The sequence below is a fragment of the Metopolophium dirhodum genome, chromosome 5, assembly GCF_019925205.1.
Source record: "Metopolophium dirhodum isolate CAU chromosome 5, ASM1992520v1, whole genome shotgun sequence".
Taxonomy (NCBI): domain Eukaryota; kingdom Metazoa; phylum Arthropoda; class Insecta; order Hemiptera; family Aphididae; genus Metopolophium; species Metopolophium dirhodum.
This window is the reverse complement of record NC_083564.1, coordinates 24,992,329-25,010,643: the sequence shown is the minus strand read 5'-3', so window position 1 is coordinate 25,010,643 and position 18,315 is coordinate 24,992,329. Positions and strand designations below refer to the sequence as shown.

The following is an 18,315-nucleotide window of genomic DNA, read 5'->3' as shown; positions in this document are numbered from 1 at the left end:
TTCCATTGTTCGTGCAAGTATAGTTGAGGGGAAGCTTTGGCCCGGAAGCATCCGTCATGTATGGAGGAGTGCAGCGGACGCGCGTATGAGGACAGCGACTGGTGAGGACAAATTTATGATAACTGTGAATATTTTAAAATTACAATTCTATCATCGCATAACGATATCGGTACGGATAAGTATATTATATTGTACAGAGGACAGGTATATATTTTCAGGCCGCGATGCTGCCATATAACTTGACGAAACGCACTGCTGCAGCAGCACGAAAAGCGGCCCATTATATTATTATACATTTACATATTGTGTACGATATTATATATTATATTATTATGTATATATGTAATATTATTGCGATTTATGTCATTATATTAGTTCGACCTTCGGTCGCGATACGAACAATGGCCGTAATAACGATGCCAAACATCCTGGTTAGGGCTGAACGGTTCTATTCTAGAGTGTATATATATATATATATCCGTCATCGCTGCGCGAATATATAGGTTAGGCCGTTTTAACCGGAGCCAACCGGGCCGTATACGCGACCTTATGTACACCGCGCAGTGTTGCTCTTCGCGTTATGTCATATATATACATATATATTCCGCTCATATACACACATATTATAAACCTATTATTGCCTTTGTATTAATGCGTTTACCTATTTAAGTGTCTGTGTGTGTGTGTGTGTGTGTGTGTACCAGTAAAATATCAATTATCTGCAAATATATATAATGCGTGTGCATATATATTATTACGCGTGTGTGCGTGCGCGCGTAATCGTAATGCGCACGTAGATACCTACTATATATTGTGGCCAGTTGTAGTAGTCGGATGTTAATTAGTTGTTGGGTCGGCCCGTGCGGACTGCGGATATTATTCAGTGTAGGTGTACACGCGTAACGGTGTGCATCGTTGCAAACGAATGTGTAAATCCGAGTCCGATCGGTTGCGTGCGATATACAAAAATGTAGTGTTTATGAAATGTGCCGTTTGTATATTATTATAATAATATATAATATAGGTAACGTGCGCGTTTGTGGTCGCGTTAAACGCCCTGTATAATATATAACACGATGATGGAAAACATCATTGTACTGCTTGTCAGTTGTCATACTCCCGCAGTTACGTACCTGCCCATATTGGCGAACCTTTTCGGTCGATGCGGTGCGGCTGCAGCTGCACTCGTCGGATAATCGTATCGATCGTAACCTGTTACGTTTGAATTCGGTAAATATATTATATTAATACACAATATAATGTACACACGTCAACTGTCCGTTGAAAATAGTATATAATATACAACGTATAGAGGAGCGTGTGTAATGTATGTGACATATTATTACATTTACCATCATACCGTTGATTTAGTGATATCAATGATAATACATAAGTGTAAATATGTATGGAGGTAGGTTGTCACTTGTCACTATTGTCATAATAGTTATAATATGGAATCCAAGCGTAGGCATATTGCAATGTGCATACTGTAATATAAATTAAAATATACCTAATTGTTATATTTATATACGGCATATACGATGTATAGATTCTTTTAGATTTAGCGAAATTGTTTTTCTGGCCGAAAGCGGCGCCAAGTTCTTGGAATAATAAAACAATCGTCCGATTGTTCCATGATGACGACCTTTGCACACATGTACGAGTGCACACACAATCGGTCATATGTTTCTAGGTCAATGAGTTATAAGCCGTTCTGCCGACGTTTTCGCCACCGCACCATCTTTCCCGCATCGACCGTATGGCACTGCAACTATAACTATTATAGTTATATAGTGAAATTTCTGGCTTCTGCGATATAGTTTACCTTGGGTTACCAAACCATATAGTTACGGACTGAGCTAAATATTTACCAGACTTAATAAATTATAATATATTATATAAGGATGCTAACGACTGAAATTATACTGAAATCTATGCGCCTGTGCGCGATTGCGTACGATCGCGACGGTCACAATGCGCCTGCGAGAGTAATAATGGTAATAATTATTGTGTTCCAATCTACGGTGATGTCTATATATAACATTATACCTACTTATATGTGTGTAGCCTTTGGCCTCTATAAATATCAATGTCTATATGTGTTCGCATAAAAATATAATTAAAATTTATCTCGACGTTTAATAAATATAAATTTATTGCAATTTTATCCACCGCGAATATATAAAATATGTTGAGGATTAGGATATAATAGCACGACGACATGACGTATGTCATAGGTCACGAAAAGGATATGCTGTGATATTCGAGCTTTTGCCTCATTTAATTAAAAATATGTTAATTTTAATTTTTAACAACGCTACACCATTATTGTTGAAGCTTTAAGTCGATCGCGCGTGCCATACGTGGCGTGATTGTATTATATTATAAATTACTACGTATATAGTTTCGTTATAGTGTACAACAATTATTTTTTCCACTGATTTTTCTTTACTTTCCAAATTATGGATACCAGGATATTCAATTATTTAAATAAAATATATAAAAATAAACATATATATATATATATATATATATATATATATATAAATATAAAATATTTAAAATAAAATTTACAATTTAAGTATCTATATTATACTTTACATTTTACATTTACATTTATGTAAATACGCAGTAACCGTCTGTCAACCGCAATGGTAGGTACTTACTACACGTACATAATAGTTTTCGTGCATCGTAGGCCGTCGCGTATAGATAGGATAACGTGTATCGGTATGTTTTTACATATATACAATATACATATATTATATTATATGCATTTAGTCTTTGCATATTTAGACGAGGTTTTGCCGTCATTTTATGATATACAAACTAAAAACTGATTACCGAGGTTTTATTTAGAAATTAAAAATCTATAATATGTTAATTTAATAAGCTCTAAATAGCGGAAGTGGAGGCGTACCAGTTAATTGTGTGTTTCCACAAGTGACCAGCTAATATGATGTGAAGTGTGAATATAATAATATTAAATATTATGTACAGGTGCAGACCGATGTCTGATGCGCGTCATAAGCACTCACTTAATATGTCCTATACCTAACTATATGTCTTTCACATTATTTTATGCAGTGTATCATGCGTCGATTGATATTAACAAACTGTTTAAATATTTATTTTTCAGAAATCGCGTCAAGATGCATATCGAGGTTAGCGTAGCGTTGAACTTTGTGATCTCGTACCTGTACAACAAATTACCCAGACGGCGAGTGAACATATTCGGCGAAGAGCTGGAAAAGTGCCTGACGGAGAAATTCGCTGGGCACTGGTACCCGGAGAAACCGTACCGCGGCTCGGCGTACCGGTGCATCAAAACTGGATCTCCGATCGACCCGGTGTTCGAGAAGGCGGCCCGCGAGAGCGGCGTGGCCATACAGGACATCCTGGAGAACTTGCCACAGGATCTGGCCGTGTGGGTGGACCCCGGCGAAGTCAGTTACCGCATCGGCGAGAAGGGTGCCGTGAAGATCTTGTACAACGAGAACAGCGGCGGCCTCCAGTTCGACACCCACGACGACCGGACCGCCGACCGAGAGGTAATGCGCGTTCAAATTGTTTTTGCGGGCAGGGCCACCCTTTTGGACAAATCCAAAAAAAAAAAAAAAACACCACCTACCCATTTGCATACGTTTTGGGGGTTCTGTTTAGAACTCACTTGTCCCCTGCTCGTAATGGTCGTACACTCGTAATGCAATTATTTATTGACGAATAACAATTTATTTGATGCAGTGCGCGGTGTGGAGTAAGTCGGGGTGCGTGCTAAATTGACGGATACTGTGCGCGGGACGCAACAATTAGTAATCACGCAGCGTGACCAAATCATACTGTAGTTTACCTATATATAACATCTGACACACTTGCACGTCATTACAGTGATATTACACTGAAATGCGCATATGCGTCGCCAGCTTATGAACGAATCTCGACGAAAACGCACGATAATATACTTGATATTTATAATTTATGAACCTATATATTATATACCAGAGCTTGGATGAACGCGGTCAAAGGAACTCGTTCCAATGTTTTCGTTCTCTTTTTAGAAGAAAATTAACGATTTTATTTGTTCCGTTTTTCGTTAATTTATTCTTAAATAATAAATAAATATTTAAGTTTTAGAGCAAAAGTTTTTATAATTTTTTTTTTCGATATTTGGTCAGTATAATGATTAATCAGCTTTATAATTATAAGCATAATTATACGGCAACATACGGTAATATTAACAATGTGTTAATTTTTACTAAATGGCAAGTCAGTCACTATAGTCACAGCGGTCTTAACCTATATATAATCAACAAATTATGTACTAAAACAATTTTACAATTATTAAGGAACGAAAAATGTTCATATTTAGGAACTAGTCCCTTTTTAAACGTTTAATAATAGATGAACGTGAACGTGAAGTAATGAACTTGCTCATTTTTAAAGGAACTTTCCAAGCACTGGTATATCATATGATCAGTATATAATGCACTAATAATGCATAATTGGCATTTAGGTTCAGCACGTCACTCGATTATTTTACTAACGTTTTCTCAGATTTACCAAACGTAACCCCCCCCCCCCCCGCGCATGATGGCCGCATGTATTTTGATAACATGTATGGCACAATAAATTCTAATTTATAAATAACGGTCTCCACTTGCACCCGGCGTACGAAACGTCGAAACCGCGTAATATTCCTACAATCCTGTACGAGGATTGCGTGAATAATAAATGTTACTATTATCGTGCATCCAATAACTTGACTCACCCCTTGACGCGTAATCCTCGGGAAACGGACGACACATACGAACCGTCGATCCGGAAACGATCAACACTTTCGTTTGTCCGCAAAGTACAACAAATAGGTGCCTAATGCCTACTATATAATATATCACGCGACGCGAAAACGGTTGGTGGTCATAACTCACGCTTCGCAGGCAGGCATAACTCGTCGAGATTTTCGGCCGGAATTCCGTCGCACTGCGCACAACACCATGGCCGGGGCTGTGTGTCACACTATTGGTATACGTTATTATACGCACTTGTGGACACGAATGGGCGGATAACAAAAAGTAACATCGCGAAAACGGTACGATTGAGGACGGGTTCGCAGACAACGGACGCCACGACCTCTTCGTAAAACACCGACCGACGGAAATGCCCATAGAATAATATATATTATAACGTATTTATTATCCACTTATTAACCTAACCTAACCTAGGTACCGCGGTGGTTACGCATTCCCGGCCATTCAGCGCGAGTATATTATACCGTGAACAATTTGTTCGGCGGTCACCTCGGACGCGTGTCCACCGCGGTTGGACTTGTCTAAATACTGACCATTATTAATTATACAAACCCGCCTAGAAGCCGTTTTTTTTTTATTATTTGGATGCTACTGCAGGACGTCTACAGTACATTTTTGGTTTCTCCTCTATCGGCGAACACTGCATATTTTTTTATGTACTTTTTAAAGTATTATATAGTTTTAGTGTCTCCGAAAAAGAACAGGCATGGTTGATTGTAAATTAACTTTAAATATACATGGTGGGGCAGTGAAACATGTGATTTTAGTATATAATTTTATAAAATGTAATATTATAAGTTGTAATGTTATATCCTATAATAGGGACATATTGATTATTTGTTGGTGTACTATACTCAAAGTGTTATTAAAATAACAAGACAATTATTGAAATACATATAGCGGTCACGGTGCCACTGCAATACAACAATAGGAATCTATATTAGAATCCTGTCTAGGCTGCGAGCAACAAAAATCGTTCCTCGAGAGAATAGACTATAGAGTGACGTTAAAGGCTATATATTATTAAAAAAATTATTTTTATATAATGGAAAATAAAAGTCTATAGGGGATTCAGCCGTTGGAATTATCGTAAAGCATATCATATTTCAGCGTACGTTGCTATAATAAACGAAAGTTTGAATATACTGTTCGAGTACGTGTCGTATATAATTATAGTATACATGCGTGCAGGCGAACAATACGACAAAAGCTAAAACATTTAATCCCTTCGGAGCTCGCATACCTACAGGGTGATTTTTTTTTAAACGTAATCCACTTATTTTCTCATTCAACTCTGGTTTTGAATTTTATCATCATATATTATATTATATAAGATGAAGTACCTACCTATTTATTACATACATTTTTATACGAAAAATCCAATTTTCACTATTTTTTTTTTCAATAATAATCGTTAGCACCAAAAGCACCTATCTAGCAAAAAAATGAAAAACAACAACTTACTAAAAAAATAAAGACACGCCTTACGTTCAAAAAATCACACTGTACATAATTTATGATAGGCTCCTGTACATAATATATTTATCGATTGGGTCATGCATTTAGGTTAAACCTATACACAAGCTCGTTTTAAATAAAATGCCACGTTATATAAATAATTAAATCCATAAAATCGATATTCCTATGCAAGTCAGTGTTTTGTACACTACTACAATATTATAATATTAATATTCAGCTGCAGTGTGTTTTTTAATAATTTGTGTAACGAATTGCGTTTGCTTGTATTGCAGGTCGTCAAAACGTTCAACCCCGAAGCACAGTGTTTCCGGCCCATCGATTCGGTAGCGTCCAGCTTGAGTTCTCTGAGCATTTCGCCACCGGACAAGTGTTCGGTCGGTTCGCCAACGCTTGGCAGCGGTTCCAACAACTCGTCGCCGACCCATCATAACCACCTCCACCACCACCACCAACAACAACAACAACAACAACAACAACACCATCCTCACCACCAGCAACAGCAAATACAGCTACAACAGTCGCAGCACAATCCGCTGTTGTTCGGCAAGCCGTGTGGCGGAAGCAGCAGCAGCAGTAGCAGCAGCAGCAGCAGCAGCAGCAGCAGCAGCACTGCAAGCAACGGCAACAGTCAGCAATCGCCGCAGCAACAGCAGCCACGGAGCCCGAACGGTGGAGGTCCGGCAGTCGCGGTCGCGGCCGGCGCTTACGTGCCGTGCCGACAGCCGTCAGTGCCGCTGACGTTCACAACCGCGTCGTTCGCGCAGACCAAGTTCGGCAGCACCAAACTCAAGTCCAACAACAAACGAGCTAACAGGTTTCTGATGACTGATTTTATAGAAAAGTAGGCGGAAACGTACCTACAGTTTTGACCATGACGACGCGTTATATGTGCAGCCGTATTGAATTTTTGCGTTGACGATGTGGTGGATTGATGAGTGTAGTTGGGAGGGTGGAATGCTGCGCAGCTGTGCCGTGGGAGGCATATACCCCACACGCAGTGACGTCAACGGTGTTTTGAGTTTAGGCAGAATGTCAATAATTGTATTAGCGTACACTCTAAATAATAATATTATAAACCCCGGGGCTGGGTATACTGTAAGTCAGCTATATATATATATTCAAAATTTGAAGACACTTTACGTTTTATACTTTTTTAGTTTATCTGTTTTTCAATTTATGTTGATAAATGATAACATTTTAAAATTAAAATAAGGTTCCTTCCTCATAAGTTTTTCTTACAGTGATTCCAAAAATATCGAAAATTACCTACAGGTAATCAGAATTAATTTTTATAATTATTGACAAAATTGAATATGTTTTCCTCGATCGTTGTTTCGTTGCGCGATTCGACAAATATTAATCGTAGAAACTTTAAACATTCCACTATATTAGGTTCCGGAATTATATAATTTGTACTATTATTGTCTATCAACTCGACTGTATTCGTTACGTTAATTGCACTTTTGATAATATATATTTTTCTAAGTATAGTTACTAACTGCCCCGATTCTACTTCTTGTTTAAATAATGCACCTAGCTATATGATGGCGGCATCCATAAAATGACACCAGTTAAAATTCATATATTAGCTCAACCCGTATTATGGAGTTTGATGGAATGGACTGATCCAACTATGGTTGCATTATTTCAATAAGATTATTTGGGGTGCCTTCGCCTATAGTATACGTACTGTATAGAGTATACCCCTTTCGCCCTGCGTAAATTATTATTTATTATAATGACATTAGAAGGGTTGACGTCGACGGTCGTGCGTGAGTTGAGAGTTAGACCCGGTCACGGACGACTTTAAAATATACTTGATATTATATATACGTATTAATGTATTATATCCTTTAATCTTTGGGTGTGTGCCCAAAACGACAGATATCACCTATCTATATCATAGTAAAATGAAGAAAAGTATGATCAACAAGAACCGTGTTTTCGTCCTAGTTCGCGCATGTGCATCGCCTAGTGTTTATCGTTGGTTTCATATATAAATAATTACACATTGCCCCTTAAAAAAATATGCGCGGTCTTATCGTTGAGCATACTTATAATTATTATTCCTTATACTATTGACCTATATGATAATTTATATTATGGGTAGGAATCACGGTTATCTACTAGTAGATAACCGTGGTAGGAATGTACATAGAGACGTATCCTATCCCTATGATGTATATATCGGATAGACGTGGATTTCTCGACGGGACTTCAGTACTTCACGTGATTTTATACTACGTATATTATGGCTATATGTGCATAGGCGTAGATTTCATTGGCAAGGTATAATTACGTAGTAATACAAACAAAATTACAAGTTCATTAACCACCTACCAAGATAAAGTAGCATGTGCTACTAGATATTTTTCCTTTTGCAAGGAAAACATTGAGAAATCATAGTAATATATATGTTTTTGGGTGTAGTGCAGAGGAAAAATATCTTGTAGCGCTTGTTATTTTAGATTGATTTTTAGAATAATAATTGTTGATTTTCGTAACTATGGCGATAAACAAATGGTTAAGCGAAATTGGTTAGAAAAAAATGAGTTGTATCCAGCATAAGAACATAATATTATATCTATGATGAAATTGGACACTTCCCCGCGACCCCGCTAAAACAAATTCGGTAACAAAATCACGTGAATATCAATTACTGTCTCCGTAATGTTATGAAATTAAATAAACTGTAACTATTTACAGCAGTTATAACTCCATCCATGGGTAACTTCTTTAACGCGTATTACCGGGAACAATTTATGAATGTTAATTATTCCATTTGATTTATGGAATATTGAGTTTTTATTCAGAAGTACAATTTATAATCGATTGTATCGCTTCTTGTTCGGGGTTATAAAAAATGAGTCCTTTCTCGGATCTGGGAGTATATGCATAACGCTTTAATAGTGGTTTAGCCTGAGTGTACCCCGTGCGCGCGTCTTCAGTGATGCCTATGTGCTTGCCCGTTTGGAACACCCTGTATATACACGCACCTGTTGCGTGTATACTAATTGTGTGCGTATTGGTCGTCGCGACCGATTGGGCACGCGAATTATCGCGGCATGCATATACCTTTTCCTCTCGCACTCCTCCTCACCCTATCACTTACTCTATCTATCTCTCTCTCTCTCTCTCTCTCTCTCTCTCTCTGCTTTTGCATAGAGGTCACTCCGTCCGTCCGTATTGCGAAACGGCGTCATTGCGCGGTCGCGGTGGGCCTATATACTGCAGATAATAATATTTTACATATATACCTACAACAGATACCTATGTATGCGTGTATACAATAGTATTATAATATGTATGCAGACTTATATACTTACGAACGAGGCTACGCGTCTACAAAAGGTGTCAAACGAATGGCGCCAATATACTCGCGGCCAATATACCCAACGCGCGCACGCCTAATTGTCACAGATGTCCCCAAAAGCTTGCAGATAATATTTCGGTTGTTTTTTCTGGTGTCGAACCGTCGATCTGCTCCTAAAAAGGAATACACGTTTATAATAATAATAATAATAATAATAATAATAATAATAATAATGCGTCGTCTATATTATGTGCACCGCGGACGTAATTCGGATCTGGGTCATAATATTCTGTAGAAAATATTATCTTTTTTTTTCATAATTATTATATTCGTAATCCGACTGCCTCTGAAAATGCTCGAAGCATCCTCAAATCGATATGATAACATCATAGCAGCAAAAACAAATAATTTACAAAATCTTTCATTTTCACGATGTAAAAGTTATATGCCGATATAGAAGGGTCCTTTCGTGGTTTGGACTTGGGATCGGTGTAAATATTATCTAATTAATATTATCATCATAATAATATATACCTATAAATTGAAATGAGCTATTATAGGTTTATGGGCGTAATAACCGATAATAGCAGCCATTCAAAACGATACTTTCACTTCCTAACGAAATTCTATTGGACATTTATTGCTGCGGTTACGATGGTCAACACACCCACCGTATTATACTCTTTGAATATTTACATTGATTAGGTAGCAGTAAACATTTTACAAAAACGAGTAATGTGTAATATACATGTACACAACTAGCGTTCAAATATTTAATATAATATGTCATCGTCATTTTTTACGCATATACGTATTTTCGATTGAGAGAAACACGTCGTTTGTCATATTTTACACGAGTAAAAGAGGGATAGAGAGAGAGAGAGAGCAATGAGGAGTTATTACATTTTATTTATCGACGAAAATGAAATCGTTCCTGGGATAAATAATAATAATAATAATATTTATTGCTAGTAGAAGAAATGTGTACAGAGTATAATGGATGAATATGTGAAGTTACTTGCTTTGCTCTACGCTGAGGTAATATCTCTTATCGTAGAGCAAGAGTACTTATCTAGATGTAATTTTAAACTAAATAAACTAAAAATAAATTTAAAATAGAAATTTAAAGTGAAAAAAAAAATTCACAATTCGATATTGATAGGTATATAAGGAATACAATATAATTTAAGAGCATAGTAACAATCATGATTATACAAAATATTATTTAGTAATTGAATATTTATATTTATTTAAATATCGAAATCCGATAAAAAAAACTACAAATCAAAATGTAAAACGCCTTATAATACCACACCAGTTTCGAACGCTATTCTGCTCGTAATATCTATATTGAACCTATGTGACGAAATTATATTGTTTTAAAGTGCATATTGTGGGTACCTCAACACATCAAGGTATATATCTATATACAAATACAATAATTATAGCTGTTAGAATTATCGTACCTACCAAAAATAAAACATTTAACTATATATAGGTACTTACAAGAAAACATCAGTGGTGGAATTACGGGCGAGTGGGAGGTCCAGGGGTACTGGATGAGGGTTCTCCTCTCCTAAAGTATGTTGAACAGTAATTGTAATTATTTAATATATACTTTTAAATTTGTATTGTTCTAATACATAAATAAAAATATACAGTCAATACCTACCTTTTTTTATATATAAATTAAGTCTCTGTATATGATTTTTCTGGACCCCCCTTCCCCCATTACGAAAACACTGACTAGTATATTATAGTACTATAGGTGATATTACCCTACATAATAGGTAAACCGAAATACCGTATATACATTTATTCAACTAACTATGTCAAAGCATCGACAGTCAGCATAGGGTCTACCTATCTACTTAATGTTTTTACAACGTTTTCAATAAATTACAACAATATTAAATACATATTATGGACCAATAGTATGAAGACCCTGGTGATTGTTAAAAGTTAAAATGTCTATATTTATACATTAAACGTAGTAAAAGAAAGAAGTCTTGCGACAATCGTGGTTTTAGAGGATAATACATAGATTTAGAGGTTTTTCGCCGATTTTGAAATTAAGAGCTTCTCCGGTTTCATTTAGATTATATCATAGTGGATTGTGGCCTGTTGGAGTTTTTTGAATTGATTAATTATCCACGAAGGGTAGGTAATTCCGAGTCATTATGCATAGGATTCTATTTTACACGAACCGAAGAGCTTTTAGCAGTGCCATTCTCGGGAATTTACTTTGGACAATTTGTAATTTTTTAATTTTCCGTGAAGGAAGTACATACATAATATATTATGATACCGGTGCATATAACGGTCGCGCATGCGTCAATAGTAGGTACTGTGAGTTATAAATTATAATAATGTACAAAAAGTGTTTCGCTGAAATCCAACGAATAATGGGGGCACACTGACTCTCGTTTTTTTTTGTTATCCGCAGGATGTCGCCGACCGAGTTCGCTAACTACATCAAGCAGCGGGCGGCCATGCAACAACAACAGCAACGTCCGGCGTCGCCGGTGCAGCAACACCACCGTGGCGGCCAGAACGGCGACGCGGCGTCCAACTACTTCTTCCAGCAGCAACAGTACAACAACAATCACCAGGGCGGCGTTGGCGGTGCCGGTTACCAAAGGCCGCGGCAGTCCAACGGAGGCGGTTATCACCGGAACAGCGGCAACATGACCACCGCGGATTACGCACCACCGCAATTGCAGTTCGCAAACGGCGGCGGCAGCGGATGGCAGAATTTCGGCGGCGATTTCGGGCCGCAGCACTTTGGCGGCTCGCCCATGGGTCCGCTGTCACCGGCCAATTATGGGACGGGACAACAAATGCAGTCAGCCGTGACTCCGATGCATCAGCAGCAGCAACAGCAACAGCAACAACAGCAAAAGGTGCAGGACAACTACAACGCCATGGGACTGGGATCGTCGACGTCGTCGTCGTACAGGTCCAGTCCTTTCCAACATTTGTTGGTGGCTAACTGATTTCAGCCGGCTTGTCCGACGAGAAACGGTTAAGAGCGCACCCTTTCACCACCAAACCCCTTCCCCCTCGTGCCGCCCAACGTGGCCCGTCTACCCTCTTGACCTAGTTAAATGGTTGAAGACCGACTTACCCCATCCCCCTCCATCCGCCCACCTTGTTATCATTATTATTATTATTATTTTTATATAATACCCTCTTTTAATATATAACATAATATTATATACATACATAAGTAAACCCCCTGGCGCGCCTTCCCCTTCTCCGCCTTTAAAGGTAAATAATGAAAGTTATTTACATTACGTTTTCAGGTATAGATACATCCGTTATTATTATGTTATATTATTTCCGTTTTTCCAATTTCCGTATTTTAATCGCGTGGCTGCAGCGAGCTTTTCTCATCCACCCGTCGTTATCATCTTAAAACGTTATATGCATATATACTGCTGTTACCTATCGGCTTCTAAAATTATAATTATCTCTATTGACAACATTTTAAATATTATATCGATATAGGTAATTAGGCCAATGCTCGAAAAATACTTCAACTACTTTATAATATATTCTACCATTCGCGCAGACACTTTAAAAAAAAAATGTTTATTCTCTTCGAGAAAATAAAATAATATTATATATTATAATAACAAAAAAATAAAATAAAATTTTAATAACATCAATACATATATTACTATAATATGTGATTGATCACCCACAAGTATTATTATTAGTTTTTTTACACTATTTTTCTTTTCTTATTTTTGACTAAAACTTTTTAATATTTTTAAATTAACGCATATATAAATTTATTTTTTTTAAGCAATTTATGACTTATCGTACAGACTTAATGAGATGTTTTTTTTTTTTAAATAAAATATTTTTACCAATGAGAGGATTAGACCTTAATTAATGATAATAATAACACGTACATTATATACATGAATATAATATAATATACCTAGAGTCCGATGATAATAATTAAAAATACTTTACGTCTAGGTTAATATTATACTTATTATATACACGTATACTATATAGAAATACATTTGAATATTTGATTAAACAATTGATTTATGATCCATTACATTAATGTGTTATATCAAATATGTGTTCTGTGAACATCAAATATTCAGTTCTCTAAATAGGTACAAAAAAAAAAAAAAAAAATATTGAATAATAATCTTAAATTTAATAAACTCATTTTTCAAGTCAAAATATTTCGATGTATAGAATCTCCCTAACCTTTATACCTTTTACCTCATCTTTAGGAATCATCTTTTTTCTTCTTCAAATTCCATGCTCTAACATGTAATATATTAAACTGAAACTGAACAGGAACAATCTAATCGCAATAATCGTGAGATAATATATAGGTGTTTAATAATAATATAATAATAATAATCATAAATAATATTTGTAATATTGTATATCGGCCTAGGAAATACGTAAAGTAAAAATTAAATATATTATTTAAAATGTCCTTTTGTAGTGATGTAGTAAACTTGTTATGACAATATTAAGAAAATTTAAATTAAAAATTGTTATACTGGAAAATTTATCGATGGATCTCGCCAGTTATTAACTTGTACTTGCATTTTGCAACATAAATCGAGGTTTACTTAAAAAAAAAAATCATTATTATTGTTTTCATCTTTATACCTATAGGTAAATATAATATTATCCAATTAAAAAAATTGCATGCGATTTTTTTTTTTTAATTTTGAAGCTTTAAATTAAAAGTTTTATTTAGTAAATGTTTTATTATAATTTTTTAACTTATTTGGTATTTTTTTACTCTTTATATACATATTAAAGTTATATGAAATACATGGGTTTTTTTTTAGAGTTAGAAACTATTATTTTTTAAGTAGCGAAATTATCGTTTTAGTAAGTTTTTCTTTTTTTTATTTAATTATAATAATATATATAATATATACACATATATTATACATAGTAATAAAAATAAATTCATAAACATATATATTTTTTTGTGATTACAATTTAAGCCGTAGGGCATTTTTTTCATGTACTAAAAATGTAATGCATATACTTATATATATGTATTATGTATATAATATACGTATACCTACTTGCATATATTTAATATTTATATATAATATGAAACGAAAAATTGTATTTTTTACTTTGCACTTTATTTTTTTTTTTAATGAATATAATATATTATATATATATATATATATATATATATATATACCTATACGTGTACCTAACTGTATACCTAAGTATTGAACGTTTTGCTACTCGACCGAAATGTTTGTCTGACGTGTTATAATTATAATAATATAATATTAATTATTATTATATACATTAGGTACCTGAATTTATAGTAAAATGTATAATGTTATTGTTTTCTCCAAAACATATTAGGTTTTTGTGTACACGACGGCCCTCCTCGCCGACAAGACGAATCAGTAATCCTTAGTGTCGTACCTATATAATATATAAAATAAAACTTAGGTTTAAGAGTGCTTTTGGTCCCACTGTCTTCCAACGTGAAATACCTCCTCCACAACAAATGTCGTTAAAGAATGTCGTACGCTGATATAGGTGCCTTCCTACTTGTAGTAGGTAATAATATATTATTGTATTTACGTATTCATGTAATATCGTCTCCCCGTCCCATCCCTCCTTCCACCAAAACAAATAAATATAAACTTAAAATAAAAAATAGATGTTTAAAATAAAAAAAGAAGACTGTTTTTTTTACGACGTAGGTGCGTAACCGTAATATTAGTTGACCGACTTTCGCGTAGGTATAGCGTATAAGAGTCCCCGACACTCCCACCCACCTCTCAAAAAAAAAAAAAAATTCAAACACGTAAAGTGCGACTGACAATTTTCCTTTAAAATCGTTTTCAATTTATTTTCTAAAATTTCTATAATATACTATATAGTTTCTATACATGTCTTATTTTATTAGATGATAAATTATAATAATAACAATAATAATAATAATAATATATTTACAGACAATCTATAAAAATATAACATTTAATTATCTACCTACATTAAAATTATATTATAATTCAATGTACTTATGTACACCTGTATTGCCTACATAATATGCCTTCTAATTAGGTACCTACCTGCCGACAATAAAACATACAATAATCATTAATAACGCTCTCGAACCGACCGCTGCGACGTCATCATCGTAATAATATTATAATATTGAGTAAAAATAATTTCTTACATTTTAGACGGTTCATATTTTTTCTCCTCGCGATTGTCCGTATAACTTCGAACGTAATATAATAATATAATTTTACTACCACCAACGAAGACGCGCTCTTATTAAAATATATTAAATAATTTAAAACGCGTATGAAAATATAAAAGGCCCACGGCGTGTTCTTTTTATTACTAGCCGATTGAAAATTACAGATATTAGAAGAATAAATCGGCGCGCTTCTCTTTCGACACACAAACGTCCCAATTTTTTTCTAACGATTCGTCCCCCCCTCCCCAACCGTAAATACCCATACTGAAAATAAATATTACGTGTATAGGTAATATTATTATGATAATATCGAATGCGTATTCTTTCAGTTTCTCAGTCCTTCCGGAAAAACTAGATTTCGCACCATTTTCCTGTCACCACCGCGGTCGTGTTTCGAGTTGACCTATATTAACCGTATCACAACCACCGCGAGTTTTTCTCCATTTCATTCATAAAGGCATCCGCGATATATTTTTACATGTCCAACTCGACGGGTGCCTACCTAAAACATTAACGATAATAATAATATTATAGTATGCAATAATATCACATCGTAGGTATACGCCTGGTATAGTACTACTGCAGCCCTGGACGCGCTTTTTTATTCTCCACACACAATTATTGTCGTGTTTAGACACTCATTTCGTCGGTCATTTTTTTTTTACTCAATTTCAGAAAACCTTTTTAATACCCACGGCATATTATAATATTGTTATGAATATTTTTGTTCGTCGGCGGGTCGAACGTCGTTTAAAGTTTGGGTACGTGTTTTTTCTTCTTTTTTTTATAAATATTTATAAACGATAAACGCGTCAAAATAAATATTATTGTAAGCTCTCCTCTGAAACCACTCGTCAACAGACGTAATCCGAATAAAAATTAAAAATTACGCAGATTTCGTCGTAGCGAAACAAAAAATTGTAAAAATAGGTGTACCATAGGCAGTATTTAAAATCGCGTTCGATTAGCTTAGGACCCGTGTCCGAGAGAACTCGCCTTATAAATTTCAGTAAAATTGTCGGGTGATCCTAATATCGGTCATCCAACGAATAACACAATATACCAGGTACCACGGTACCCACGACGCTAGGTGGGTAGGACAGGAATATACTAAAAATCACCGACCACGAAGCGCGCCTAGAACAGTTATTAAAATGTCATATTAATTACTAACCATTATTTATTTTTAAAGTTCAAATTAAAATCTCAGATATTATGATTGTATCACGTGAGAATAATGTAAAAAATTACGTATGTTACGGTCTACGAAAACGCTTATATTTTTTTGACAGAAAAAAAAAATCATTTTTTTATCAAGATATAATATACTTAATAATATTTTAAAATATAATATTATTAAATATGAATATACACTGAACCTCTAATTACGCGAGTATAATGTAATAACAATTATAATATTATGTGGTAGACATTTTCACTCTATTTTTTCTATTTTTAACCATATCAAAACAAAAATTGTCTTTGAATATTTCAAATCTTTATTAGACTTATACATTATATTATATACAAGCATAACAATATTTATTATTATTGTACATAATTTTGGAGTAAATTATGTTAAAGTTATTTGTAAAACATTGGCTAGACCAATTTCTCGGTGTTACAAGTTACCTAAATAGCGTAAAGAAAAAATAACTGTATTAAAACAATGTATGTTTCAGCAGTTTTAAGACTTAGGACCATTTTTAATTTTTTGCTTTTTGATATATTATAAAAGAAATATATATTACACAATAAGCATGTATTTTATAATTTTGTTTTACATTATTAAATCTAAAATATTATGGCATAATAATAATAATAATAATAATAATATATATAATAATGTAATTTTAGTTGTTTGAAAATTTTTCTAAAATAATATTATGAACTTCAAAAAGAAAAATTTTATTTTAATGGTAATGTTTTGTTATAAAAAATTTAATAAATAATAAATTATATTATTAAATGTTTTTTTTTTTTTGTAAAAAAATAGTTTAATATATATATATATATATATATTATGTAGTAGTTTTAAGAACAACAGTTACATACAAGTTAAATTTAAAGGGAGTAACATAAAACTATATAAATCAAACATGGAAAAACAAACTTAATTTACGTTTGGCATATACAGTCAAAAATAAGATTGTTTAAACTAAGTTAAAATGATTATTGACAGTTAATAATATAGATCTTGTAAATTTTTTTATATACAATGTCTGAACAGCACAAAAAAAAATTATAGTTTATGGGAATATTTCTGGTTGATTGGAAAAATAATGATATTATAATATGTAAAGGCTTGATACATATGAGGTAGGGCAAAACATATTAAAAGTTTAATAGTAAGGGGATACATAGTCAAATTAAAGTAGATAATTTAAACAATGTCTAATTTTAATTAAAATTAGTCAAGTCTTAACATGATAAATAAATAATAAGTAAAATACATACTTATTAAATAAAAAAAAAATATATAT

At 34.0% G+C, this 18,315-nt stretch overlaps 1 protein-coding gene across 4 annotated transcripts in view; it reads left to right on the top strand.

Annotated features, from left to right (window-relative positions):
• The window catches only part of LOC132945964 (protein Tob1-like), a 50,498-nt gene extending 34,220 nt beyond the window's left edge, over nucleotides 1–16,278 (top strand). For 2 of the 4 annotated variants that reach the window (XM_061015813.1, XM_061015815.1), the window contains 3 exons: nucleotides 3,140–3,551; nucleotides 6,560–7,128; nucleotides 12,047–16,278. In XM_061015813.1, the coding sequence (XP_060871796.1) occupies nucleotides 3,153–3,551; nucleotides 6,560–7,128; nucleotides 12,047–12,596 (1,518 nt within the window). In that variant the 5' untranslated portion in view covers nucleotides 3,140–3,152 and the 3' untranslated portion in view covers nucleotides 12,597–16,278. Of the gene's footprint in view, nucleotides 1–866; nucleotides 1,231–3,139; nucleotides 3,552–6,559; nucleotides 7,129–12,046 lie in introns of those variants that run through there. The other 2 variants (XM_061015814.1, XM_061015816.1) reach the window with 2 other exon arrangements.
• Nucleotides 16,279–18,315: the final 2,037 nt, after the last annotated feature.